The following is a 27,615-nucleotide window of genomic DNA, read 5'->3' as shown; positions in this document are numbered from 1 at the left end:
TTGAGTGTGTTCAATACTATTTATGGCATTTTCCACACAATTGCATTCAACAATTATATGTTTTTATATATATATATATATATATATATATATATATATATATATATATATATATATATATATATATATATATATATATATATATATATATATATATATACAAAAACTGAAAGTTAAATATAAAACGATATCAGAATATATTATACAAATATTTAATTTATATATTTCATTATATTATACATATTTATATATTTAATTTGACCTCTTAAGGTTGACATGAAACGTTTTCACATTTTCAAAGGTTAAACACCTTTTCAAGCCAGGTTTAGTATTTACTCATGGAAAGTGTCATAAATAGTACTGGTTTAACTGCATGCCTGTGTTGCTGTCGTGGTGTCATATACTGACCCTTGACCCCTGACCTCCTCAGCTGTGTGTCCTCCAGGTGAAGTGGTGTCTGTGTCTCTAAACGAGGTAGTGCACCTGCAGTGCCCAAAAGCATCACTCCTCGCCAAACGCCACTGGGAGCGTCTTAACAGCCAGCTCTCGCCCAAAATCTACATTCAGCCAGACAACGGCAGCCTCAGCTTTGTGGCGACCCCGTCCACCCTGGGACACTACCTGTGTCAGGCTGTGGAGAATGGCTATAGCCAAACACTGGTCGTCTACCACGTTAAACAAAAGAGCAGCCCCACCATCCTACCAGCTTCCCCGAGCCGCCCGCAGAGCACCCCACCTGCCGAAATGGAAAATAAAACCTCTATTTCCACTCCTAGGTGGATGATAACCAAGCAGGCAGAGCCGAGACCTAAACCAGAAGATGTGGATCCTACTACTGTCACACACAAAGATTCGCTGGCGGTCACGATCCGCAAAAGAAACTTCACTCACTGGTCTGGAACGAAAAAGGAAAACTCACCAATGATTGAGCCTGGCGAAAACCTCCAGCAAGTGAACAAACCCACCTACTTGAAGGAGCTAGTGGTGGTGTCCGTTCTGTTAGCTCTGTGCATCAGTGCCTTGTTAACCATCGCGTTTAACAGGTTCAGGCATCTTTGTCAGAGCAAGACAGTCCCACAAATTACTTCTCGCAGGGATGCCGAAAAGGGAGGAAGTGCGACGCCCCAGGAGAGAGAGTCTCTCAGAGGGCATTCGCCAGGTTTGGAAAAGCGGAACAGACAAGCTCCTAACGGACAATCCCACAATGGTCAGGCACATAACGGCAAATCTCCCATCACACTGAGCAACAGTATGCTGAACAACTCTAACGGTCACCTACCCAACACACCCATCTGAGGGCGGACACTGTGATGGTACCCTCTCACTGTAAACCTCTTTTCTGAGCCAAACTGGGCTTCTGCTGTATCAAGCCCTTTCGCTGAACCACTTGCAGGATCACTTTGCAGTCAGAAAAATAAATAAATAAATAAAAACTGGTAAAAATGGCACATTGGACCAAACCTTTTGAAGCTGTAAGACTCAAAGATCTTTAACTCTAGGTACTATTGTACATTTTCAGTTTGTTGATATTTAAGCTGTAATTTATGTGACAATTGTTTGTTTCAGTTTAAAGTGTATCAGATTTTATGCCTCTCTTAAATCATAAGTGAAATATATAGATGGACATTTTAAGATTTTCATTGATCTCTTCAACCTTTTTAATTGATATGGGAAACATTTAATTCATCTCAGTTTGAAGTCTTATATCACAATTTTTAATGGACCTTAAAGTTTAAAATGACTAAAATTTCCTAAGAGAGGCAGCTTAACTAAATTGATTATCTGCAACATTTGCAAATTTCAGATTGTCCCTTCACATAAACCATTCAGTTTCCAGTACTCTGTCTACCTTGTTCGGAGTCGCTATATCGCACATTTTTAGTCTTTGCCTTTATTCCTTATTCTTGTCTAATTCCAAATTTTAAATGTCAAGACGAGGTATGTTTTCTTTTTTCTTTCATAGCCAAAAATGGAAATTCTGTCATCATTTACACTCCCTCATGTCGTTCCAAACCTGTATGACTTTTTCTTTTGTGGAACAAAAAAGAGGATATTTTGAAGAATGTTGAGAACCAAACCATTTCACTTCCCATTTACTTGCATTGCATGGTCAAAAAATGTAAGGGAGGTCAATGGGAACCGAAGCTGTTTACCAACATTCTTCAAAATATCTTTAATGCTCCACAGAACAAAGTCAAAAAGGTTTGAAACAACATTAGGGTGCGAAAATGCTGACAGAATTTTCATTTTTGGGTAGACTTGTACCTTTATCTTTGCACCGATGCAAAAAATGAAGCTTTCAAAGATGCTTTTCAAGTGGTTTGTTTTTGAGTATTTTGTGTAATGCGTTACAAATTTTTGCTGATCAGTCATGTGTAAGTACGGGTAGATGTATCTCTATCATTATATTTCAACATAAAAATATCTCAATATGAAAAATAATACTCAAGTGTTTTTAGGTACGTTGGACCTGTTATAGAACCGTGTAGCCTGGTTACCTCTTCATTATTGACCACTTCACTATACCCTAACTGCAAAGCACAGTAACTGCATCAAAACTGGAATCTACGTAAATTGAGCAAAGTTGAGCCAAACCAAATCCTTCACAGAACAAATTGCAGTCAAAGAGACCTGATTTTGGTCTTGTCTTTTTTTTTTTTCTTTTTTTTTTTTTAAATGGTAGTTGCTGTGTTTTGTCTTTGCACATCGGTATATTGGGCCTGATTGCAGCTACTTCTAGATGGGAGTGACCTAAACCAATCTTTTGTTTGTTGTTTTCCTTCCCAGCCTGTGATTTTGTCACTGAACGGTACGGATTTGAAGTCTTCATTCTGGGGAAATCACTTGTAAAATGTGATATTGCCAAATCTGTATTTTATAATCAGAGAAAGGAGAACATGTTCTTTCTAGTGGTTCAAGGAACAGTTTAATTTTCTGTTGGTCTTTAGCTGGATATCTGAGTCCACTCGAAGCCCAATATGTGAAGTCTGTCACAGGACTAGATGCATTTCCCTGCATGCCACTGTTTTTGAAAGATTCTGTTTATTTTTTTATAGCCTATAAAGCAGGCTGTTTTGAAAATAAAAGATATTGATTTAAAGTGTTTACATCTCATGTCCTTAAAAAAAAAAACTTGATTTTATTGCCACTAGGTGGCATCAGAATACAAAAAGTAAAAATCTATAGACAGTCACACAGTCAATAGTAACAACTACAAAGGCCATTTAAATTGCTCTTCATCTGGTGATGTTTTAGGGCACCTTTCATATTTCAAATGTAAATGCACTGTAACCATTTTTTTAAGAAATATATATTTTTATGATAATTAACATTATGCCACAAATGCTGTCAATTGAGACTAAAGGATTAGTTCACTTTTAAATGAAAATTAGCCCAAGCTTTTCTGAAGCTAAGTAATGCGTTTGTGTAAAAACAATTGTGTGTATATATATATATATATATATATATATATATATATATATATATATTACAGTGCCGCTTGAAAGTTTGTGAACCCCCTTGCAGAATCTGTGAAAATGTGAAAAATTTTAACAAAATAAGAGAGATCATACTTTATGATATTTTTTTAGTACTTTCCTGATTAAGATATTTTACATAAAAATGTTTACATATAATTCACAAGACAAAAAAATAGCTGAATTTATTAAAATTACCCCATTCATAAGTTTGTGAACCATTGATTCTCAATACTGTGTGTGGTTACCTGATGATCCACGACTGATGTTTTTGTTTTGTGATGGTTATTCATGAATCCCTTGTTTGTTCTGAGCAGTTAAACTGAGCTCTGTTCTTCAGAAAAATCCTCCAAGTCCTGCAGATTCTTCAGTTTTCAAGCATTTTTGCATGTTTGAACCCTTTCCAGCAGTGACTGTATGATTTTGAGATCCGTCTTTTCACACTGAGGACAATTGAGGGACTCAAACACAACTATTAAAAAAGGTTCAAACATTCACTGATGCTACAGAAGGAGAAACAATGCATTAAGAGCCGGGGGGTGAAAACTCTTGAACAGGATGAAGAAGTTAAATTTTTTCTTATTTTGTTAAATATCAGTTTTTTTGTTTAGTACTGCTCTTCGGAAGCAACAGAAGATACTTCCATGTTTCCCAGAAGACAAATTGAGTACAATTTACCTTGATCTTCGAATTCAAAAAGTTTTCACCCTCCATCTATTAATGCATCATGTTTCCTTCTGGAGCATCAGTGTGTATAAGTTAAGTAAAATATCTAGCTTCTGCCAGACCGCCTTCCATATTTAAGTTACGAAGAAAGTGTAAACTGGCATTATGCTCGGATGCGTCAGGATATTTATTAATATTTCTCCAATTGTGTTCATCAGAAAGAAGAAAGTCATACACCTGAGGGTGAGTAAAGCTTGGGGTAATTTTCAGTTGAAAGTGAACTAATCCTTTAACTGGTACCCAGGATATTCGTTTTTAGCAGTGAAGTTCCACTCTGAGCATTATAGTGACTAAGTGACTTAATTAGAAACTGGACTTAAGTATAATTGGAAAAGAAATAAACTAACTGGTCATTTTGCCTGAAACAAATGTAATAGATATTACATTTTTAATCTTACATTTTTAATATATATTTTTTTTTTATCTCATATTTAATCTTACATTTATGGTCCTGATTCGTGCCTCATTCTCAGTTTGTCTTTTTCACTCATTGAATGCATAGGCCTATGGGAAAGAGTCATGAACATGAAGCCAATCCGTTCACAAAACATCCTCCCAGACTTCTAAACATGTTCAGGGGGTGGTGTAACAATTGTCCAATGAGAATATACTTTCATGATATAGGAATGTGGTCTAAATATGGTCAACATCTGGTCCAGTGCCCCTGCCTGCCTTGGGCTCCAGTAAGGCCTAAAAAGCAGGGACCCTTCTTGGCTGCTTTCCAAGAAACACACACACATATACATTGTGTATACATTGTGTACATTAAAACCAGATTTGTGACGAAACCATAACAACCAGTCTCCGTCCTGCACCCGTGAAGACCAGGTGAGGGAAAACAGGGAGAAACAGGGAAAGAAAAGTCAGGCTGATAAGAATATCTATCAGATATTGTTTATTAAACTGCACAGCCTAACTACTGTTATAAAAGCAATAACCCATCACATTTTGCCATAGGCTATGGCTTTTGAAAATCAGCTTCGTGTTCGTGTTTAACTTGCTCGCATGATTGTTAGATGTTCCCTAGACGAAAAACTATACACATGTGAAAATAAATAATTTAAAAATAGGTTAACTAAATTGAATAAACTGATTTAAAAAATAATCTACAGTACAGCACTGTAGACCTAATCTAGTGAGTAGAAAATAATGTAAACCCCTCTTCTAGTGTGTCGGGTCTGATGCGTCGCGTCGCGTCGCGTGTGAGGCGAATGAGTTTTATGGAAGTTGCCATAGCGCCGCATCACTTTCAGTCTGCCTCCATTCCAACGCAGAGCTCCAGCCTCCTCCTCACTGCGGTACTGTACGTAAGCCGCATGTCGCACACCCGAATTAACTAGTTGTTTCCCTTCAACCTCGTCGCGGATGGAATAACTGAATGCTGCACTTTCGCCTTTAAAGAGAAAACCACAAAGCAACGCGTTTTGCTTGAGCTGCAGAGGTAAGTGACATCACACACATGTTTTTGAATGAATCTCGATTTGGGACAGGACATAGCCTACATGCGCGCGGCCCCACCTATGAAGGTTACACGCGTTTAGGATTTGTAAACCAGAATTCAGCACTGGGGTGAGTCGCTTTGAGTCTGTAATTCATGGCGCAGGTATTGTGCTCGTGATAAAGTTGCATGTTCTGTCATAGTGCGGGGCACTGCGGATGTGAGGACAGTGATGAAGCTGCACGTTTTGCCCTACGTCTATTTTTGGCTGCTCCTCTTTCCTCGGGGCCAAGAAACCACTTAAAATATAATATCTCATCAATTGAAAATGTGGAATACGGTGTTGTGCGCTGTATATGATAAAGACTACACTTTTCCACTCTAGAAATGTATAAAAATGTGCACTTGAATATGTTTAAAATGTCCAGAAACCTAATACAGATTGGAAGTGGTAGTGGTGATGCAATGTCAATGTGTAATACCCATGCAGCACAATTCCCAAACGAACTGTAGGCCTTTTGGATGGGTGAAGATGCCCCCTTAAAAGCATTGTGGATTTACTTTTTTTAAGATGGTTATATAAGTGTATGTGCTGAATATTCTAATTAACATGTAGCATATATATATATATATATATATATATATATATATAAAAAATATGCTATTATGTAAAATATTAAAACTATTATATTTAACATCTTATTTTGACAGTTTACTTGATAGTAATTGAATAACCAATGAAAGACAAAGCAGAATACCAGTAAAAGAGATTCATCTGAAAGGTAAAATTATTCTGTGACTTATATATGATTATTTACATATTTAATTACCCATATTTTATTTGAGGACATGTCATAACAGCAACATTACAAATGCTAATTGAAGTATTTCATTCCAAAGAAAGCAAAGATGTACATCAAATTTATGCAAATACTGAATATATTGGGATGGGGGAGGGGGGTCATCTTTCCCCATGGGTCTTAAGTGTATCTTTTTACGTCAAAATAAAAACTAACTTTTACTCCACAATTCCCTCATTAATACGAGACAAAAAAATTTTGATATTCAACATATACAATGCCATAGATCATTATTATACAGAGACATAAAATTAGATAAATTAACTTCAAAACTGACTAAATCTCACAAATGTTGATATTCAGATAGTATATAACAAAATTTAAAATAGTGTAGCCATTCATCAAAAGTGCTCACTCATCAAACTGAGATGAGATTTTGTGTCATCTCTAGTCAGGAGAAGAAAAAAAATATATAAGGGAGGGGTTATCTTGTACCTTGGACTTATACCTCAAATCCTCCCCTTTATGATGGGATTAAAGGGTTAATTCACCCAAAAATGAAAATTCTGTCATTTATTACTCACCCTCATGCCGTTCCACACCCATAAGACCTTTGTTCATCTTCGGAACACAAATCAAGATATTTTGATGAAATCCGATGGCTCAGTGAGGCCTGCATTGCCAGCAAGATAATGAACACTTTCAGATGCCCAGAAAGCTGTTGAATACAAAAGAAGGTATTTTAAATAATGCTGATAATCAAACAGTTTTTTTAAGTAAATTCTTCAACAGAAGAAAAAAACTCATACAGTTTTAGAACAGTATAAGGGTGAGTAAATTATGACAAATTTCATTTTTGGGTAAACTATTGCTTTAAGGGTAATTTATTGCTCAGTCAGCCATATTTTTTTCCAGCACACCCTTTTTCATTCTTTCCTGCACTGCCTCCATCTGTCTTTGTTCTCATCTGTCTCTGTTTCTCTGTTACTTCAGGTTCCTTTTTCATAACCAGCTATATCAAGAGATCTCAAACTGTATTTCTTGACATTAGCATAGCCACGCCTCAAACTGACTGACATGGGCATTGAGAGTCAGGGCCCCACCCGCCCTCCAGGAAATCTGATGCCAAAGCAGGTGAAGACATTTCAGAATGTGGAGCCGAAGGCACTGGGGGTGAGTGTCACATTCAACATTGCAACAAATCTGATACTGAATGCAGAATATCTCTATATACCAGTTATTTCACAAGCTACTTTGTAGCAAATTTTTTGCAATATGAAAGACTGGATTTAAAAAGAAAAAAGAATAGCTTAGTTTATAATGAAAAATTATCCAGAGTGTTAAAAAATATACCCCAAAACTGAATCTTGGACATCAAATAAAAGTATTTAGGGTGCGTAAGTATGAAGGTGCATAGGCATCTATTGTATCCGTTGGCGTTCTTTTTATTATTATTCTTCTTCTGCTCTGGAAGTCATTGACAGCCCATAAAACAGCTTGTAGGAAAGTTGTGAAATTTGGCACACAGATAGAGGTCAGTCTGAACTGTCCCCATAGCAAATTTGGAGTCTCTAACTCAATCCCTTTAGCGCCACCAGCTGTCCAAATTTGCACTCACGGTTATGCTAATAACTTTTGAACTGTAAGGGCTAGAAACTAAATTTTTTCCTCTGATTCTTTAGCTCAAGACGATTCGATTCGTAATTTTCCATCATAAAAATGTTCCCGCCATTTTGATTTTTACAAAAACCGAACTCCTCCTAGGCCGTTGCTCCAATTTTCACGAAAATTTAACTAGATCAACTTCAAACCATGCTGACAAAAAGTTATGGAATTCAAGTCGATTTCTCAAACTGTTTTTGAAAAATGCATGGACGAATTTTACACAGCACTTGCGAATATAGACATAAGGTTGTATCTCCGCAATGTTTTATCGTATTCAGGCCAAACTTGGTACGTGTCATCAGAAGCATGACCTGAAGCAACATGCAGTGTTTCAGCGCAGCTCTACCATCCGGAGATACAAAAAAAGGCTATTTTTGCTTATAACTTCTGATGGGTTTGTCCAAAAATCATAAATGTGGTCTTGTTAGATTCAGGTATCCAATTTTCCCATATCGGCCATTTTGAATTTTGTGCTAAAATGCTGTATTTTATGAACGCATTAGCGTATCATTACAAAACTTGGTATGGGTCATCAGCACGATGCCCTGAAGGAGTCTGAGAAGTTTCGGACCAGCACCACCGAGTGAAGAAAATAATTTTTATATGCTTATAATTTTGGATGCGATTGACTTATTTTCACGGGAGTCATCTGTTTGGACTCCTGAATCCTTGCTGATTCCAAAGATACCAAACATGCTAGTTTTCGCCTTATGGTTTGTGCAACATGGCGATTTAGTGCTTAAAACACTTTTGCAAATATCTTCGAAACCGTTAGTCCAATGGAGACGAAACCAGCGTAGGAAACACGGACCCATAGTTGGTTAACTAAGTGATAATACCAAATGTCAAAATTTTTAAAAGGGAGTGGCAAAAAAATCTAATCAAATTCGCCCATGGTTAAATTTTATGTTCTCATACATATAAATGTATGTAATTCCAAAACGAAATTAGATATTTGCACCAAATTTGACACACACATGTATGGGGAAACCCTGAGGACTAGGATTGAACAAAACATGAAATTGCCATTAACTAAAATACACTGTTATGATAAAAAAAATGCTATATTTTATGAATGCATTGGTATACCATTATGAAACTCAGTATGTGCTATCGACACCATGCTCTGAAGGTACTCAAAAGGTTTTGAGACAGCGTCACCTTGTGGTCAAACGTTGTGATATAATTTTTAAAAAATGCTAATAGCTTTATATAAATGTGGCCTAATGTAATGAGACTGGTTTTAATAGATTCCATGGGTCATGCTGAGAACATTGATGCCACTTTTTTTAAAAGATGTAATATAAGTCTAAGGTGTCCCCTGAATGTGTCTGTGAAGTTTCAGCTCAAAATACCCCATAGATTTTTTTAAATTCATTTTTTTAACTGCCTATTTTGGGGCACAATTAGAAATGAGTCAATTCAGGGTGTGTGGCCCTTTAATTCTCGTGCTCCACACCCCAAGAGCTCGCGCTTGCCTTAAACAACTTAAAAAAAAGTTCAAACAGCTAATATAATCCTCAAAATGGATCTTTACAAAGTGTTCGTCATGCAGCATGTCTAATCGCGTAAGTACAGTGTTTATTTTGATGTTTACATTGACTCTGAATGAGTTTGATAGTGCTCCGTGGCTAAACGGCTAATGCTACACTGTTGGAGAGATTTATAAAGAATGAAGTTGTGTTTATGAATTATACAGACTGCAAGTGTTTAAAAATGAAAATAGCGACGGCTCTTGTCTCCGTGAATACAGTAAGAAACGATGGTAACTTTAGCCACATTTAACAGTACATTAGCAACATGCTAATGAAACATTTAGAAAGACAATTTACAAATATCACTAAAAATATCATGATATCATGGATCATGTCAGTTATTATTGCTCCATCTGCCATTTTTTGCTATTGTCCTTGCTTGCTTACCTAGTCTGTTGATTCAGCTCTGCACATCCAGATGGTAATACTGGCTGCCCTTGTCTAATGCCTCAATCATGCATATGCAAATATTGGGGGCGTACATAATAATGAGCCCGACTGTTACGTAACAGTCTGTGTTATGTTGAGATTTGCCTGTTCTTCTGAGGTCTTTTAAACAAATGAGATTTATATAAGAAGGAGGAAACAATGGAGTTTGAGACTCACTGTATGTCTTTTCCATGTACTGAACTCTTGTTATTTAACTATGCCGAGGTAAATTCAATTTTTAAATCTAGGGCACCTTTAAAAGTTCTTTAATTGTTCACTATTGCAGTTGGTCTGATGCTCCCAGCCATGTTGGCATGACTTGTTGTGCCTTCTTTGTGCTTGGCCCCGTAATTACTGCTTGCAGCTATATTTATAATTATTTTCTGTTATACAACCTTTCTAATGGCCTTATTGGAAAAAAAAAAACATACCAAGTTTATCTTGTTCTGTTGTTTCAGTCCATTCAGATCATTATTGCTGTCTTGTGCTTGTGTCTGAGCGTCACCATTCTTCAGCTCTATGAAGAGGTCCACTTCTCTCCTGATGTCATTGTTGTGGTAGTAATTGTTGCTCAGGTAAGCTGAATGTACTAATATTCATTGAGAAACAGGGTGTTTATTAATTAATTAAGTTGTTACTATGCATGTTGCAAACATAAATAATTTCATTAACCTGTTGTTATCAGTTGCTTGTGTCTGGATCAATTTTAATCCATGCTGGAAGGTTCCCATCACTCTTTTGGGTGAGTACACGTTAAAAGGTTTGCAGAATCAATGAAACTACCTACCTATTTATCTACCCACCCTGAACCTACACTACCAGACAAATGTTTGGACACACTTGACTTTTTCTCCTAATGATTGTAATGCTCATACATAAATACGGAAGAGGATTAGGGCCAAGCAATAATAAAAAAATAAAACCTTCTCGAGATTAAAGTTGTTAAATTTCGAGAAAAAAGTCTAAATAAAATGTTGAGAATAAACTTGTTAAATTAGGAGAAAAAAACGTACGAATTTGTTCTCATAATTTAACAACTTTTTTCTCGTAATTTAATGACTATTCTCATAATTTAATGAGTTTATTCTCAACATTTTATCTCTACTTTTTTCTCATAATTTAACGAATTTGTTCTCGTAATTTAACGACTTTTTTCTCATAATTTAATGACTTTATTCTCAACATTTTATCTCGACTTTTTTCTCAAAATTTAACGTTTTTTTTTCTCGTAATTTAAAGGGATAGTTCACCCAAAAATGAAAATTTGATGTTGTTTATCTGCTTACCCCCAGGGCATCCAAGATGTAGATGACTTTTTTTCTTCAGTCGAACGCAAATTATGATTTTTAACTGCAACCGCTGCCGTCTGTCAGTCAAATAATAGCAGTAATTGGGAACTTGAACAATAAGAGTCGAAAAAACTTCCATAGACAAATCCAAATTAAACCCTGCGGCTCGTGACGGCACATTGATGTCCTAAGACACGAGACGATCGGTTTGTGCGAGAAACCGAACAGTATTTATATAATTTTTTACCTCTAATACACCACTATGTCCAACTTCGTTCAGCTTCCGGCTAGTGAGGTCTGATCGCGCTCTGACAACGGAAGTGATGTCTCGCGCTCATTGAAGTATATGGGCGAGACATCACTTCCGTCTTCAGAACGCGTTTTTTGACCTCACTAACAGGAAGCTGAACGAAGTTGGACATAGTGGTGTATTAGAGGTAAAAATTATATAAATAATGTTCGGTTTCTCGTACAAACCGATCGTTTCGTGTCTTAGGACATTAATGTGTCGTCACGAGCCGCAGGTTTTAATTTTGATTTGTCTAAGCAAGTTTTATTTACTGTTATAGTTGAAGTTCCCATCTACTGCTATTATTTGACTGACAGACGGCAGCGGTTGCAGTTAAAAATCATAATTTGCATTCGACTGAAGAAAAAAAGTCACCTACATCTTGGATGCACTGGGGGTAAGCAGATAAACATCAAATTTTCATTTTTGGGTGAACTATCCCTTTAACGAGTTTATTCTCAACATTTTATCTCAAATTTTTTCTTGAAATTTAACAAGTTTTTTCTCATAATTTAATGAGTTTATTCTCAACATTTTATTTAGACTTTTTTCTCGAAATTTAACGAGATTTTTCTTGAAATTTAACAACTTTAATCTCGATGATTTTATTTTTTTATTATTGCTTGGCCCAAAACCTTTTCCGAACATAAACCATTGAAATTTGTTTCGCAAAAAAAAAAATATATATATATATATATATATAAATTGTTTCTGTTTTTCTTAAATGTTTTGTTTTTTTGTTTGTTATTCATTTAGTTTTTTTTGTTTGTTTGTTTGTTTGTTTGTTTGTTTGTTTGTTTAAGGTTTTTTTGCTTTTTGCTTTGTTTTTTATTTTGGAGCAGATAGCGAGGGATTGGCAGCTAATCTAATCTACACAAAAAAGAAGCTCAAATACAAGCAAGTTTTGATCTGCTTATTTATTATGATCCCTACATAATTCCCATACTTCCATTTGTGTTATTTCATAGTCTGTTGATTATTCAAATGTGGAAAATAATCATAATAAAGAAAGTAAGTGTGTACAAACTTTTGACTGACATTAAATTTAAGTCTTTTCTCAGTACTGTTTCATTTTATAATGTTTTTATAAATTACATAGTAAGTGAGTTGTAGCTGTACAGTAACTTCTGTCCTATCGTGTAAAGGTGAAAGCCACACTGGTTGCTCACCTGGTCAGTGCAGCGTTTTCCACTGCTGTTCTTGGGCTGCTGTCCCGTCACCTGCCTTACCGTCAGGACACTTACCACTGTGAGCACTGTAGGAGACTGGAGATCTATGCTGTGGTGAGCTCACAGATCTGCTACTCTATTACTGCACAGCTTGCATTATAGGAAGATGGGTTTGTGTATTTTAGCACATATATGTAGACCTACAGATATCTGTATACATACAGTATATTGATGATAAATGCATGTGGGTGTGTTTTGGGTGCAGGGGAAGGATGAAACACTTCAAAGTGGGTATGATGTGATGAACTGGCCACATCAACTTTCTTGTTACAGTTTTTTCTTAAAGAAATTTCCTTGATGCCTTTTCAAAGGACTGTACCGAAGTGCAAAACATAGCATCTTCAAAAATTTCAATAAAAAGCACAATGATGTGTTTGTCTGTCAAAAGGCCAAGTGGTTCAGGTGGTTGAAGATTTTTTTAAGATTGTGCAGTGTAGTGGAGTTAAAGAACTGTATGTGTTTTTCTTTCTTTAAACAGTGAAATAAGAAGTGCTCTCAAAGTTGGAAGCTGAAGTTTTAGTACAATTTTGTTTTTCTTAAATTAATATATATATAGTTTGTGATTCTTTTTTTTAAGCAATGTGATTTTTTTTTAACCAGGGCCTGATGAAGTGAAGGATTATGTTGTTGGAATGAATATAAAGTGTTTGGATGAAATATAAATGTAATGTTGTTATTTGGGGTACTGGCTTATAATTTGATGTGGATCTGAATATATAACACTTTATTAAATTGCTTTAAATTGGAAAGCAATTTAAGCAGTTTGCTTGAATTTTTATTTATTTTTTTTTTATTTTAGGTAGAATATTAGTTGGCTTATAATTGCTGAGAAATATAGATGGATATGAATTGTTGACATAAGATATAGCAAAATATGTTAACATTTTTCCTATTCATTTGTTTATGCTTTGTAATGTAAAACGTGTCTTATATATTTATAACAGAATAGAGTAATGGATATTGATCCTTTGCACTTGGTACAGACTTTTTCTGATGCTGGAGGAATGAATAAAAACAGTGCCCTTTCAAGGTATTTGGACTATAACACTTAACGTTTTTTTTTTTTTTTTTTTTTACACACAAAAAATATTTTAGATCTGAAATTAAACATGCATGATTCAGATCTAAGGGGTATTAGGGTATGGAATATTGCCGTTTTCTTGGTTTGCTTTTATTTATTTATTTATTTATTTGTGTGTGTTTTTTATTTTGTATTTTATTGTTTTGGGGATTTTTGCTGGTGGGTTAGTGGTGATACTGTAAATTTTAGGCTTTGAGGCTGCTCATGTAGTTCACCCAAAAATAAAAATTATCCCATTATTTACTCACCGTCAAGCCATTTTAGGTGTAAGGCTTTCATCTTTCATCTGAACACAATCAGAGATAATCATATTCTGGCTCTTCCCAGCTTTGTAATGGCATTGAACAGTGCCTGAGATTTCAAAGCTCCAAAAAGCACATCCATTCATCATAAAAATAATCCACAGAGAGTTACGTTGTTTTTCACGATAGGCGTCTATTCGGGTCAGAGGTCACCCTTCCACTGGAACTCAACTCAACTACAGCCATTGCTGGAAACCAGTGATTATAGTTTATAAAGTTTTAAATATGGATATTTTTCTTACAAAAAATCCTCCTTCAGAAGGCATTTATTAACCCACTGGAATCGGATTGATTACTTTTATGATGGATTGATGTGCTTTATGGAGCTTCAAAAACTTGGGCACTATTCAGTGCCATTACAAAGCTGGGAAGAGGCAGAATATTTATTTAATGTAACTCAGATTGTGTTTGGCTAAAAGAAGAAAGTCATACACCTAGGATGGCTTGAGCATGTGTAAATTATGGGATACTTTTCATTGTTTGGTTAACTATTCCTTTAAGTCCAGTGATGTCCAGCCACCTTAACACTCTGTTTTGTCTGACACCAAGCAAAAACTCGAAAGGTGCCTGAAAAAAATCAGAAGAAACATCTTATAATAGCTGTCCAATTAATGGGTATTTATGGGATTTGTCCCAATCTCAGAAGTCCAAAACCTTTCTGAGGGCACTGTAGTTTGTCAAGGAAGTCAAAAAACTGTAACAGTTTTTCCAAATTGACTAATTGGGTGTGCTTGCAGCTACATTTGTATATGAATAGTAGCTTTATAGCTATTTGTCAAGTGAACCTGATCTTTGGCAAAATTCAACATGATTTTGTCTTTTGTGTCTGCTTTTCCAAAGCAACAATATTGTTTCAGGAAGTGCACTTATACTGTCGAGAGAAATTATAAAGTAAGTAATTCTTACCTTTATGTTTTCCTTTGTGTACATGAATGTGCTTACATATTTGCTGAAAATACAAAAAAAAAAAAAAAAAACAGGTTAATTGAAAATAACATTTTCCTAAAATAGGTATTGTTGTTTTTTAAGGTGAAAAATATTTTGCAGCAATTCAAGCACAACACAATTAATGTTAATTCAGGTAAATTGAGCCACCAATGTGACAGCTTCCCAAACAGTGGTCCAAAATGCCTGAATTCATCCTATAATTCAGGATCTTCTTATTTTTCATTGTTTTTATCAAAAAATTATCTGTAGTTTTGTGTATATTCGTGTTTCCAATTTGTAGGAGAGTGAATGCATGCGGAAGCAGCGTGTGGGTCATTTTGAAGATTATTTGGTCAGTTTTGCACTTTGGGCCAGTTGTCTGAAAATGCTTCAGAATGAAAGATACCTTTAATTATTTGCAGATGTGCTATGAAAACTCTGATGGTCACTCTTGCTCATCTTAAGTCCATTTTTTTTAATATTACAACAATATCTGTCTTACTGATCTGCTTGTCTGCATGTTTGGTTGAGTTGATCTCTTTGGCAACTTACAATCATGTGGACAAGCACATCAGTTTTGATAGCTATAATAACTATTTTGCCTTTTTAGGTAAATTGTATGACCATTGTGTTGTTTTTCTGTCACTTTTGGTTTCTGTCAGCTCTTGATTGATGGCTTCTTGGCCACCTTGGTTCTGTTTCTGGTGGTGGAGTTGGCGATCTGTATTGTAACCATTTTGTTTGGACTCAGTGCTCTGGTTAAAGATGGCATGAAGGTCAGTTAATCATATGCAGAATAGGAGGGTTAAAGAGAGTATGTGATGATTTTGGAGATTGTGTGGTGTTTAAATCGTTAGTTCACCCAAAAATGAAATTGCTGTCATCATTTACTCACCCTCATTTCATTCCAAACAGAGGTGTAAAGAGTACCTGAAAACCATATTCGCACACTAAAAAATGCTGCGTTGTTTCAATATTTATTTTTAAAATTAAATTTTAAACCCAACGGATGGGTTTGTCCATATTTGACCCAAACATGGGTTGAAACAACTCAGCAGTACTTAACAGTACTTAAATATTTTACTCATACTGAATGGAGGCTCAAAGATGCACTAGACCTCAAACCTAAGAGACATTTCAGTGAAAAAAAAAAAAAAAAAACAGTTGATTTTTGAGGAGAGCAATCGCGTTAATTTTCTAAAATTGAAATAAAATGAACACCTCAATATTGCAACAAATCAAGATCACCACAAAAGCCTCTTAAAAGTCTAGAAAGTGTCAAGTCTCAGTTAAGCTCAAGTGTGCAAAAAGGGCATAAGTAAACCAATATTCTTCAAAAAGGTCTCTTCAAAATTACGGACAAATAAGATAATGTTAAGTAAAATGAAATAGTCGATGCCTACTTGCACTGGACATGCTGGTTTCAGCCTCATCACCGGCTGCAGTCATGTCCTCATCTTATACAAAACATCTGCGATTCACAACTACCTGCTTATACACTCACATTTTCACATTAAGTAGCCTCGTTGACAAGTTTGGGTGTAAAACTCACAAGATATATTACCTTCTTTTGTTGCAGAAATACACTGCTGCAGAAAAAAATTGTGCCATGCAAAATGTAACAAGTAATTGCATTACTCATCACAAATGTATTGGAGTACAAGAGTACAAAGTACTTATTCAAAAATGTAGTCAAGTAATCTTTAATACTCAGTCAAACTACAAAGTAGCCAGAAACTATTTACATTTACTCTAATGGTTTACAACACTAGATCCAAACCCCCTTTCTTTAGAACATTAATGAAGATATTTTAATGAAATCTGAGAGATTTCTGTCTTTCCATTGAAAGCCTATTGACCCAAAACTCTGATTCTTCAGAACATTCATAAAGAGATAGTAAAAAAAATCCATATGAAACTTTTATTTACATATAAACATTGACCGGCTAATACATAGAGCACTTCAATTTGGTAAACAGAAGCTCAAATGTAAAGAACCAATGGGATTCCGTGTTACACCAGCATGATTGAGCTTCCGCAAGAACCAATGAGATTTGTTCTTGCGCATCAAGCAAGTAAGGCTGAGTGGGAGGGACAGAAATCTCTCAGATTTCATTAAAAGTATCTTCATTTGTGTTTAGAAAATGAATAAAAGTCTTATGGGTTTGGAACAACGTGAGAGTGAGTAATTAATGACAGAATTTTCATTTTTGGGTGAACTACCCATTTAATGCAAATAAATTTGGTAGACTTTTGGTATAAACGGGATTTTTTTTCTAAAATAATTCAGCATGTGTGTTCTTTATTTGGTCTTTGTAATCTGCTCTTCAAAACTGTCTGATCAAATCCTTTTCATGATAAACTAATTTAAGACTGTGATGAATTCTGTGTTTTCTACAGTTTCCTGGTTTTAGACAGCGTGAAGCTCCATCTCAGTCTGAGGCGGTCACCCAACCTCAGGTACACCAAATTCACCTACATTGCTTATGAGCTTTAATTTAGGAATCAACCTTCAGTTGGTTCAAAACAGCCTAATAAGAAACTAAAGCATGCCAAGCCATTGCTATCTCATTTGTAAAAGGCCCATTTAAACCAAGAACAATAACTATAATGACATCAATAAAGTTTTAATAATTCTTTGAGAATAGGGAAGTCCACACATCTATAACGATAATGACACAGAGGAACAATATCATTGGAAACATTGACAGCCAATCTGAATCCACTCAACTTTAAACAGCTCAAGCATTTAAAGCAATGACATAACTGCAGTGTGTGCTTATAATATTCAGAATGTTGGTGTGTATGCTGGTACAGTTTTCATTATTTCTATCATGAAAAAGTTTAGCATGGTAATGGATATGACAATAATAATGTATTTGATCTTGGCATTATATATCTACTACTCTGCTGCTGCTATGGATTATTGCTGCTGTTGCTGCAGAGCAAGTATAGAGACTTGATAATGCCAGTACATAGACACACTGTTGTGAGCATGTAAGATGATAGCATATATGAAATGACCCATAGCAGATCTATACAGGTGGAGCTGGTTAAGGTGGAGGGTTTCAGAGAAACCGTGAAAGCGCACTGCAACTGCTACACTTTCATTTTCCAGCTATTTAAATGTTGATCAGTAAGCTCGTCGGCTACAGATGCAACAGGAACCAATCAGCTTGTGCCGTGTTGTTAACAATGTGATTGTCAGTAGGTTGCGATAAGTACCCATCTAGAGTTTCATGACAAAACATGGTATAATTATCTTTATATTGATCATTCTTGGTCAAGTCAAGTCAAGTCAAATTTATTTATATAGCGCTTTTACAATTGGTAATTGTTTCAAAGCAGCTTTACATATTAGAAGCACAGAAAAAAGGGAAGTGGTTAAAAATAAGCTGTACAAACAAGCTGTTACGGTATGCTGGTGCAGAGATGAGGCAGATACGGATTTCCACAGACAATAGATGATCTTTAATAAACACAGGCAGAGTTCACCGAACATACACATTAACACAACAGAGAACGGACAAGGAGTGCAGGGAGTGAGTGTCATATAAAGGGAGTGCTAACAATAGAGTCCAGGTGCAGGTGATCCGTGATGATGGGGAGATGACGAGGGAAGTGAGTGCAGGTGTGGAGAACAGGAGGATCTTGGGAAATGGAGTCTAGGAGAACAAGGGATCTGTAACACAAGCGTGGTAATATGTAACATATACAAGATGGTGCTACATTAAGCCAATGTCGGCTGACTCCCAGGGGTGGAAAAAAAACCCTAGGAGTAAAACCCAGCGTGCTAGCACTGGGAAAAAAGTCCTAGGAGGGAAAAAACCCCTTGGAAGATATATATATAATATATGTAAATGGATATGGAGATCAAAATCTGAATTATACATTTTTATTATAGAGATTAAAAACAAATTGTTGAAGAAAAAAAAAGAAAGAGATTGGTGTTAAGGGGCTTTAACTCTGTTCTAATTCTAGAATCTGTCAACCAATCAAACCTCTGTTTCTTCTCATTCCATTCAAATCCTGTAGGTGGAGGTGGTGGTCTCAGAGGTGGAGCCAATGCCAGAGCGCATGCCTGAACCTCTATCTGAGCCAATAGAAGAAATCCCCAGCCCTCCCACTGAACCTCAAGTGGCCCCCATTGACTCTTTAACAGACGTTTGACACTTCATGCTCATGTGATCTGTATGTATATTGTAAGTAGGGGGGCTTTGGTGATCAGTGAGGTTTTAGCAGCAATGGTTTTTATATTTTAGTGGTATATGAAATCGACACGATAGGGCTTTATAATATGTCATTATGCTTAAAGGGAAGGTTCAACCAAAAATGAAAAATCTTCATAATTTTTCTTCCTTATCATTCCAAACCTTTAACACTTTCTTACAATGGAAGTGGATGGGCACCAGGGGTTGTCAAGCTCCACAAAGGACAAAAAAAAGTCAAAAATCAATTAACTAAGTTTAACTAAGTTTTTTTTTTTTTTTTTTAATGTCATATAGTTTTGAGTGAGTAACAGGCATTTATATCATTCATTAAAAATCATGCTTGACTGCTGTGGTCACCATTCGCGTTCATTGTAAAAGGGGAACATTCTACTATTATTATGTTATTATTATTAATTTTCATTTAATGAAAAATATATTTTTTAAAGTTCTGGGTTTCAAAAGACATGAAAATGAATGTTCATTTTTGGGTGAACTATCACTTTAACATTGCATTACCTTTTCATTACGTTCCATTACATTACTTATAAAAAGCTGCAGAGATCCTCTGTGTCTATCAGCCGAGTGTTTGCAAAGCAGTACTCTACTCATATTCCTCAAATATTCAGACTCAGCCCCTAACTCTAATATTAAAGGTGCTGTATGTAATTGTTTGACTGTACTAAAGCATAAAAATATAATATGTTTGCAGAGATTCAGGATACATGCCATGTTCACATACTTGTTTCTCTGAAAAACAATGCTACATCCAGTTATTCTAAATGTGCGTTCCATGTCAGAATGTCTGTTTTTGTTTTGATCTGTGTGATCCTGCCCACTGCCAATTTACCCAATAGGATTATTTCGATACCCCAAGTTGCCAGTTGGTGGAAAACACAGAGTACTACAGTCATGGAAGCCAGCATATGAACTGGGTCAGAGAACGCAGATTCTATCCGACCTAAAAAGTCTCAGCATCCATCTAAAAAGCTTGTATTAGGCATTAAATCAACTTACAGCATAAAGATCATCGCCTTTGTTTGTCAATTGCACTTGTTCCTGTTTTGTGTCCTCAATCCTCAATTGAGGAGGTGGTGGGGGAAACAATTCTGACAACAGAACCCAATTGAACCGCTAGCTGTCAATATTACATACTGCACCTTTAAGCATCTATAGTTCATTTATCCCGAACCACTAATTTCATCGCTTGTGTTGGCTATTTTTGTTAACTTCTTTCCTTAAAAAAAAAAAAAAAAAAAAAAAAAAATTAAGGTAATTAAGTATAAGTTTGAAAATCTCCCATTGATATGGTGATTGACTCTTCATTATTTGAATGCTAACTGGCAGTAAAGTCATCATCATGACATTTGCATTATGATTTGTGATTGGTCTTCTATCTGATTGAAAATTGAATTGTGATTGGTGCATGCTTGCATTCTTTCTTGCATATATTTAATGATTCAAAGCATTTACAATGTAAGGTGTATGTTTATTCTTTCAATAGCAAAGCAGGTCTTATGTAGCATTTCATTTACACTGAACCAAATCTGTGTTTAGATTTTAGACATTGGTTGTGTGAAATAAATTTTACAGAGACTAAGTAAAAGTGTAACCATATTCAGGGTTTCCACAGACACAGGGAAAGTCATGCACGATATTGTTTGTTTTGTGCAATCTCTATAAAATGACTTTTATAAATTCTTAATCTAACAATCAACAACTGGAGAATTAATGGAAAATCATTGAAATTCAGTGATTGAAGGGCGCGGGAACCATTCTTTTAAGCCGCGCACACACTTAACGATTTTAAGGCAGATTATGAATGTAAATTGATACTTATGACTGATCGCGCTAAAACGCGTCCAGTCAGAGCCAGTTGCGTTCAGTCTGTGATTACAGTCAGTGTTCAAATTCCATGTGTAAGTATATAAATCTGCTTCAGTAGCAGGAAACAGTCGCTGTATGTTGAGCACAGTCTTAAAATGTTTTAGCTAGTCATTAAATGTGTGCCCGGCTTTAGGGCTTTCGCACCAAATAGTTCTAGGAGTTCAGTTATAGAAACTAGCCACTAAGATAGTTCCCTGGGAATTAATTTCTCCCCCGGACCATGTTCCTGGTTGCATTCGCACCGGTAATAGGAACTCTGAAGCGGCCGACAGTGGCGCCTTTAAGCGCGGCATGGAATAATGCCGTGATCAGAGCTGTGTTTGTTGTGTGTCGTGGGTTTCGTGATAATGAAGATGGAATGTAAACTTATAATCTACGTGACGAAAAAGCAAAAAGTGGGGCTAAGACACAATCTCCTATGACAACTTTCAGTATTGCATATCATAGAGAACACAACCCTGCAGACGACAGGTAAATGCCGTAGTTTAAATGTTTACACAGCTTTTTAAAAATGCCAGGTTCTGGTGTTTGAGATGCGTTTGACCAATCAACGTACACTTACATAACTGATATTTCCTATAGGTCTGGTTTATGCTGCCTTCACGTGCTATCGGAAATTCGATAATTCGTCATTATGAGCTCATCACATTCAACTTTCGAAATGGGAGGGCGCGTTCATGTGCAATTTTTACCTAAGAAACTTGTATTTACGACAATTCCGAGAGCACGCGAAGGCAGCATTAGACCCTACTCTAATGTAGGAGCTAATTTAGTTCCCCCAAGTCCTAGAACTAAAATCGTTCCTAGTTCCTGCGGTGCGAACACTGCAAGATCCGGGTACTTCAGCCAATAGTTCTAGGAACTATGAAAAGGTTCCTCCGGTGCGAAAGCCCCTACTGCCTTACAAACACTGCTAATTTCTACAGGAAATAAAATACAATGCGAGTCTTCCAGAAAAAAAGTTAAGATAATGAACAATAACGTCAATATTAATATTAAAGATCACCGAATTATTGATGTAAATATAACAGCAGGTCAAAGAATAAAAAATTGAAAAAAAAATTGGCAGGGAAAAATGTATCTAAACAATGCAAGCATGCACAGTTGGATCCGCTTAATGCAAGACATTATTACCAAGTAGTTTGTAAATAGGATGCTACATTTTTTAGATATAGACTGTATATCAGTTATAAATCATTTTCAGCTGTCAAAAACTATACTGCAGGTAATATTGTGGTAATTGAGAAAAGGTATCTTACCACTGATTTCCAATAATAAATACATGGAGCTAACTTATCAACAAACAAAAATGCTCTGTATGATATGTTAATGTATTGCAAAATACTCCCACAATTCATTTGGCCTCTTCAGTGTTAGTATTCTGGTAAATCTGATAGACTTTATTAAATGTCTTGAACTCCTATGCTCACAAGAGAATAAAAAAATAGTAACAATATCTTAACAGAATAATATACACCCAAGTTGGGTTTAATCTTTTACACTCTGTTAAAAGAAAAGAAAAAAGAGTTGCGCTCTCCAGGTAATATCAAACAGTAGGATGTGTTCTCTGTACATACGATGTATACTTCCTAATGTGACGTCATTGGTGCTAGTACACTAGTAAATCTTGAAAATCCATTTCAGTCCAAGATGAGGTCGTGTCTCGACCATGTTTTTATCTTGATCAAATGGAGAGAGTTAGAATAGGGGTTTAATGTGTCGTTTTTGGCCCTTTCCCAGCTAACAAAATATGTTCTAGGAACGTTTTGCTAACTTTCCCATTAAGTTCTCGTTTTAAAATGTCTATTTTTTTGTTTGTTTTTGTTTGTTGGTTTTTTAAAATTTCTGGTTACATGAGCATTAGAGAAAATATTGAATGTTAACTGTATTTGATCATTTTGCAAGTATTACGTTTTGAATGTTCTCTGAACCATCTGAAACAGTACTAAGAGGTAAATAATGTATAAATAGCATTGTTTTGATGCAAATGTTTTCATAATGTTATTAAAGACCAGATAACTTTGTACAAACATTCTATTTGTTCATAACTTTGAGAGAATGTTAGCCAAAGTTCTAAGAACAATCCCTGTTAGCTGGGTTGTTTGATTACCATTATAGGCTTAATAGTTCAGCTAATTGTAAATGTTGTATGCTACTCACTCACTAGACTCACAGAATGTCATTTTTTAGTCTCTCACTAGTATCTGCATTCATCATATAAAGTTAAGTGTTATAACACAGTCATAATCCAAGGAACTATTCTTTATTACAGATCTAACAAACCAAAGTATTTTCTTTATCCACTGTATTGGTACTTTCATACCTCTTTTACACAACATCTGTATATTTTCTGCTCTGTTCTGGTCACATATTGTTTAATTGTGATCTTAAGCATGCTGCTATTACTTCAGTTTCCACTAGATGGGGATCAAAGAAATTGGTGTAACATTGTAATAACACATTCTCATTGTGTTTGACGTGCATTGAAGTGTATTTTAGGTGCTGAATGGTCTTATTAAACCACTTTTATGCACCAACAATGTGACATTATTGTTTCTTATTTCACATTTTGATCTTTTCAGTGTATAAAAAGAACCTTATAGCAGTAAAATGATGTTTGTCGTGGTGGTTTTGACAAAGGATGACCTATTATTATATTATATTATATTATATTATATTATATTATATTATATTATATTATATTATATTATATTATATTATATTATATTATATTATATTATATTATATTATACTATATTATATTATATTATACTTTTTTCTCCTACAGAATACCTTAAGTTGTCATTGTCATGGTGATTCAAGGAATGCCTAGTTTACATGACACCACACTCTAAAAAATTCTGGGTTGAAAACAACCCAAGTTGGGTTGAAAATGGAGATGTATTTTCCACTGTATCTAATTCTGCTTTTGATCCACTATTTCCTCTAACCTTTCAATTTTTTCACTCAATCAACTATCAAGGGACATGAAACATGGTTGTTAATTATATAACAAATCAACTTCTCACTACATTCTTACATAATAATACTAACACATATATAAATTAAATACTATAGATGTTCGTTGGTAATACAGTCTGATTAATTATACACAAAATATGCAGCTGTTTAGTGAATGTCACCACAATCTTAACTGAAGTTTGTGTAAAGGGAAGCCTTGTCTCAGAAACCTTGTGTACACTGTAAAAAAAATAGTATTGTAATAAGTATTTTTATGAGAATAGTCATTCAGTATAAAGTAAAATGTGGTTAATTTAAATTTGTAGTGCTTTTTATACAGTTATAATCCATTGTACTTTATCTCAGTTTTAATAATTTGAAATAATTTAATAAAACAATGCCCTTTTCAGCACAGAGTGATATCTGCCTACAGATGCTTTCTGATTGTTGCACTCTGTATCATCAGTTGTGATTTGATTTTCTGTATCATCGTTTTCATCTTGAGTGAAATAATGTGACATAGAAAACTGATGTGATATTGTACATTCTCAAACTGAATTGTTGGTATGTTTTAAGTGCTGATTGTGGTTATTAAAAATTAATTGCAGACCAATTGAATTTATTACAGCTAATAATATTATATTCTATTATAACAGTAATAAAGTAAAATAATATAAATAGGTTTTTAATTATTTTATCAAAATTTATATATTTTCAGTTTCTTCTTATAGAATGTGTAGCAAGTTCATAATTGCCATGTTTATCTCGATGCCATTCATCTGACACAAATGCTCAGTTTTTCGCAGTTTTCTCAAAAACATACACACACACAGTAAAGATGCATAATGAAAGATAAATGTTTAACAGACTTCAGGTTATATAGAAACACAGGAACAGACAAATACCCTTAAGCTAAAATACATATCATAAAAATAATAATAAAAATATCTTGACTTATAGACAGATCCTTGTGTTAAAAACATACATAAGCAACCTGAAGCACCTATCAAAAGAGCAGGTGATTCATCTATATGCCCTTGTGAAAAAAAGAGATGTACACTTTAGCGTACTTTTGAGTGCTTATTACAGAAATAATATGCTTTAAAAGAATATACTTAAGTGTAAACTGATTGTAATATTTTCAGATATTTAATTGCATGTTAATTGCAATTGAATGAAAATGTATTAGTTTAATTTTATATTAAATGTAATTAGCTGAACTTTTTAGTGTGCTTTTTTGAACTATCAGTACATCTTTATATGTAATTTTTATAATTTCCAGTCATACTCTGTTTTTAATTCCTTATTAAGTAGTTTTTTTAAAAATATATACTTTAAAAATTTTGATGGACACTACAAGTGCACACTCAATAAGCATTCATAAATAATGCATAAAAACTTCCTGCTCTCACAAAAGGTTTCTTTATCAATGGACTTTATAAATAGAACTGTTTAAAAGTTATCCTTTTTGATTAATAATCCACAAATAATGACTACACTTTTTGATTACCTTGTGACGCAAAGCTGTTACTAAAGATAGAATTAGGTGCAGCTCCTCTGACTTTCAGTCTGGGAATAAAACACAAATCCTGGTTGACAAGGTTTTTTTTTGTTTGTTTTTTGTTATAAAAATGTATATGAAACAACTGACATTCTGTTGAGATTCAGGGGGTTTTGTCAGCGATATCTGGTATTGCAGTTATTTAAAAAAAAATAATAATAATCTTATTTGGGATGATTACTCAGCACACTGATAACCAGGTTTAAACAATCTCATGCTCTACAAATTAAATTATTTCTTTATTTGGTTCCAAAAAGTATGTTGAAAATATCTGAATATCATTGTGCTAGAAACAAACTCTTGCTAGAGTCCTGAAGATATACCTTCCTGCAAAGTTCAGCTCCAACTCTGATCAAACACAACTGAACTAGCTCATTAAATCTTCAGGAACACCTGATAATTACAGAGAGGTGTGTTGTTGGATCAAGGTTGGATATGCACTCTGCCGGCAGGTAGATCTCCAGGAACAGGATTGGGCAGCCCTTCTGTACTAATACTATCAAAATGTATTTGAGTATTTGTATACAGCTTACATTAAAGTCATCACTGATCCTTGACTGATTTTTTTGTGGGCTACCATTTTATACATAGTATTACCTTAAACTTGAAAAGGGAATGTGTCATTGAAGAGGAAAACATGAAATACTTGGAAGTGGTGTGAAGGATAATATAATAATAATAATAATAATATATTTATATAGTGCCTTTAAAAGTTGCATCTTAAAGTGCTTTACAAGAAAACAAAACAATAAAAGAGAAATACATTCATATAAGAGAAATGCATTCATGAAAGAGAAGTGCTTTCTAATACACAATACAACAATTCAAGAAGAGTAAAAACTATTTCAAAGTAATCAAATGAAAGCTATACCCTAAAAATTTAGTTTTAGGGGAAGTGTAACAAAGTTCACGGCTTGGGGAAGGAGGCTGGAAACGGCGAATGTTCAACATAATATTTAATCATAAAATAAACACAAAACTAAAGTAAAGCGGCAGCCCCTCATGGACGACTGCTGCATAAAAACAAAACAAAACAACATAAAATCCAGACCTCGCACTCTCTCGTCCTTCACTGTTGTCGCTGCTTCTTTTATCCTTCCGGAGTTCCTCCGTGAGAAACTCGAGGCCAGCGTGGTACACATTAGCAATCATTTCATCAGCCTCGTTCCTTTCCCACGGCTCTCGGCCTCGCCCTGCTTACCACAGGCAGATATTTCCATTTTGGAGCACAATGAAGGGAAATTAGTTTGCGGAACTTAGTTAAAAGACCAGTTTCAGAGGAGCAGAGTTCACACATTGGGGTGTATGAGAGCTCTGATATTGAAGAGCCAAACCATGCAAAGCCTTTTAGGTAAGAAATGAGAATTTTACAATCAACACAAAACCTGACAGGGAGCCAGTGCAAGGACTCCAAGTGATGTAACCCTTTGTTCAGTCCTAGCCAGGATTCTAGCGGCTGAATTTTGTACAATATATAATGTATTTAGGGTAGCTTTTGAAACCCCAACCAGTAGAGCATTGCAATAATCAATGTGGGAAAATACAAAAACCTTGCTTATGTAAATCTGAGTGTCATCTGCATAAAAATGAAATTATTACAGATTAAGAGTTGACCTAGTGCGAAAAATGTAAATGTTAAAGAGTAAAAAATACCAAAATCGATCCCAGAGGAATGCCAGATTGTACACTGTAAAAAGTAATGCGCTCTATCTACTTAATACAATTGTGGCAACAGATTACAAGCAATATTATTAATTAAATTCAACATATAAGAATTGAGTTAGAATTAATCAAATGAATTCCTTAAAGGGC

The 27,615-nt window shown here is 34.9% G+C and overlaps 2 protein-coding genes across 4 annotated transcripts in view; both read left to right on the top strand.

The window, feature by feature from the left end:
• Positions 1–3,103, top strand: part of sema4ab (sema domain, immunoglobulin domain (Ig), transmembrane domain (TM) and short cytoplasmic domain, (semaphorin) 4Ab) — a 45,147-nt gene extending 42,044 nt beyond the window's left edge. For 2 of the 3 annotated variants that reach the window (XM_067361730.1, XM_067361729.1), the window contains exon 15: positions 431–3,103. In XM_067361730.1, coding sequence (XP_067217831.1) covers positions 431–1,296 — 866 coding nt within the window. In that variant the 3' untranslated portion in view covers positions 1,297–3,103. The remainder of the gene's footprint in view (positions 1–430) is intronic. The other variant, XM_067361731.1, reaches the window with a different exon arrangement.
• Positions 3,104–5,466: 2,363 nt separating this feature from the next.
• Positions 5,467–10,896, top strand: si:dkey-81h8.1 (uncharacterized protein LOC100034657 homolog). The gene is made up of 4 exons (XM_067361740.1): positions 5,467–5,643; positions 7,434–7,613; positions 10,528–10,644; positions 10,755–10,896. Exons 2-4 carry the CDS (start codon positions 7,518–7,520, stop codon positions 10,824–10,826), a joined length of 285 nt encoding a protein of 94 aa, XP_067217841.1. The 5' UTR covers positions 5,467–5,643; positions 7,434–7,517; the 3' UTR covers positions 10,827–10,896.
• Positions 10,897–27,615: the final 16,719 nt, after the last annotated feature.

The sequence above is a fragment of the Chanodichthys erythropterus genome, chromosome 15 (genome assembly GCF_024489055.1).
Source record: "Chanodichthys erythropterus isolate Z2021 chromosome 15, ASM2448905v1, whole genome shotgun sequence".
In the NCBI taxonomy this organism is placed as follows: Eukaryota; Metazoa; Chordata; class Actinopteri; order Cypriniformes; family Xenocyprididae; genus Chanodichthys; species Chanodichthys erythropterus.
This window is presented reverse-complemented; position numbering and strand designations above follow the sequence as displayed.

Coding starts and splice junctions, on each gene's coding strand:
- si:dkey-81h8.1 (XM_067361740.1), top strand. CDS start 7,518: ATGGGCATTGAGAGTCAGGGCCCCACCCGCCCTCCAGGAAATCTGATG. Junction 7,614..10,527: donor TGGAGCCGAAGGCACTGGGG/GTGAGTGTCACA, acceptor CTGTTGTTTCAG/TCCATTCAGATCATTATTGC. Junction 10,645..10,754: donor TGGTAGTAATTGTTGCTCAG/GTAAGCTGAATG, acceptor TGTTGTTATCAG/TTGCTTGTGTCTGGATCAAT.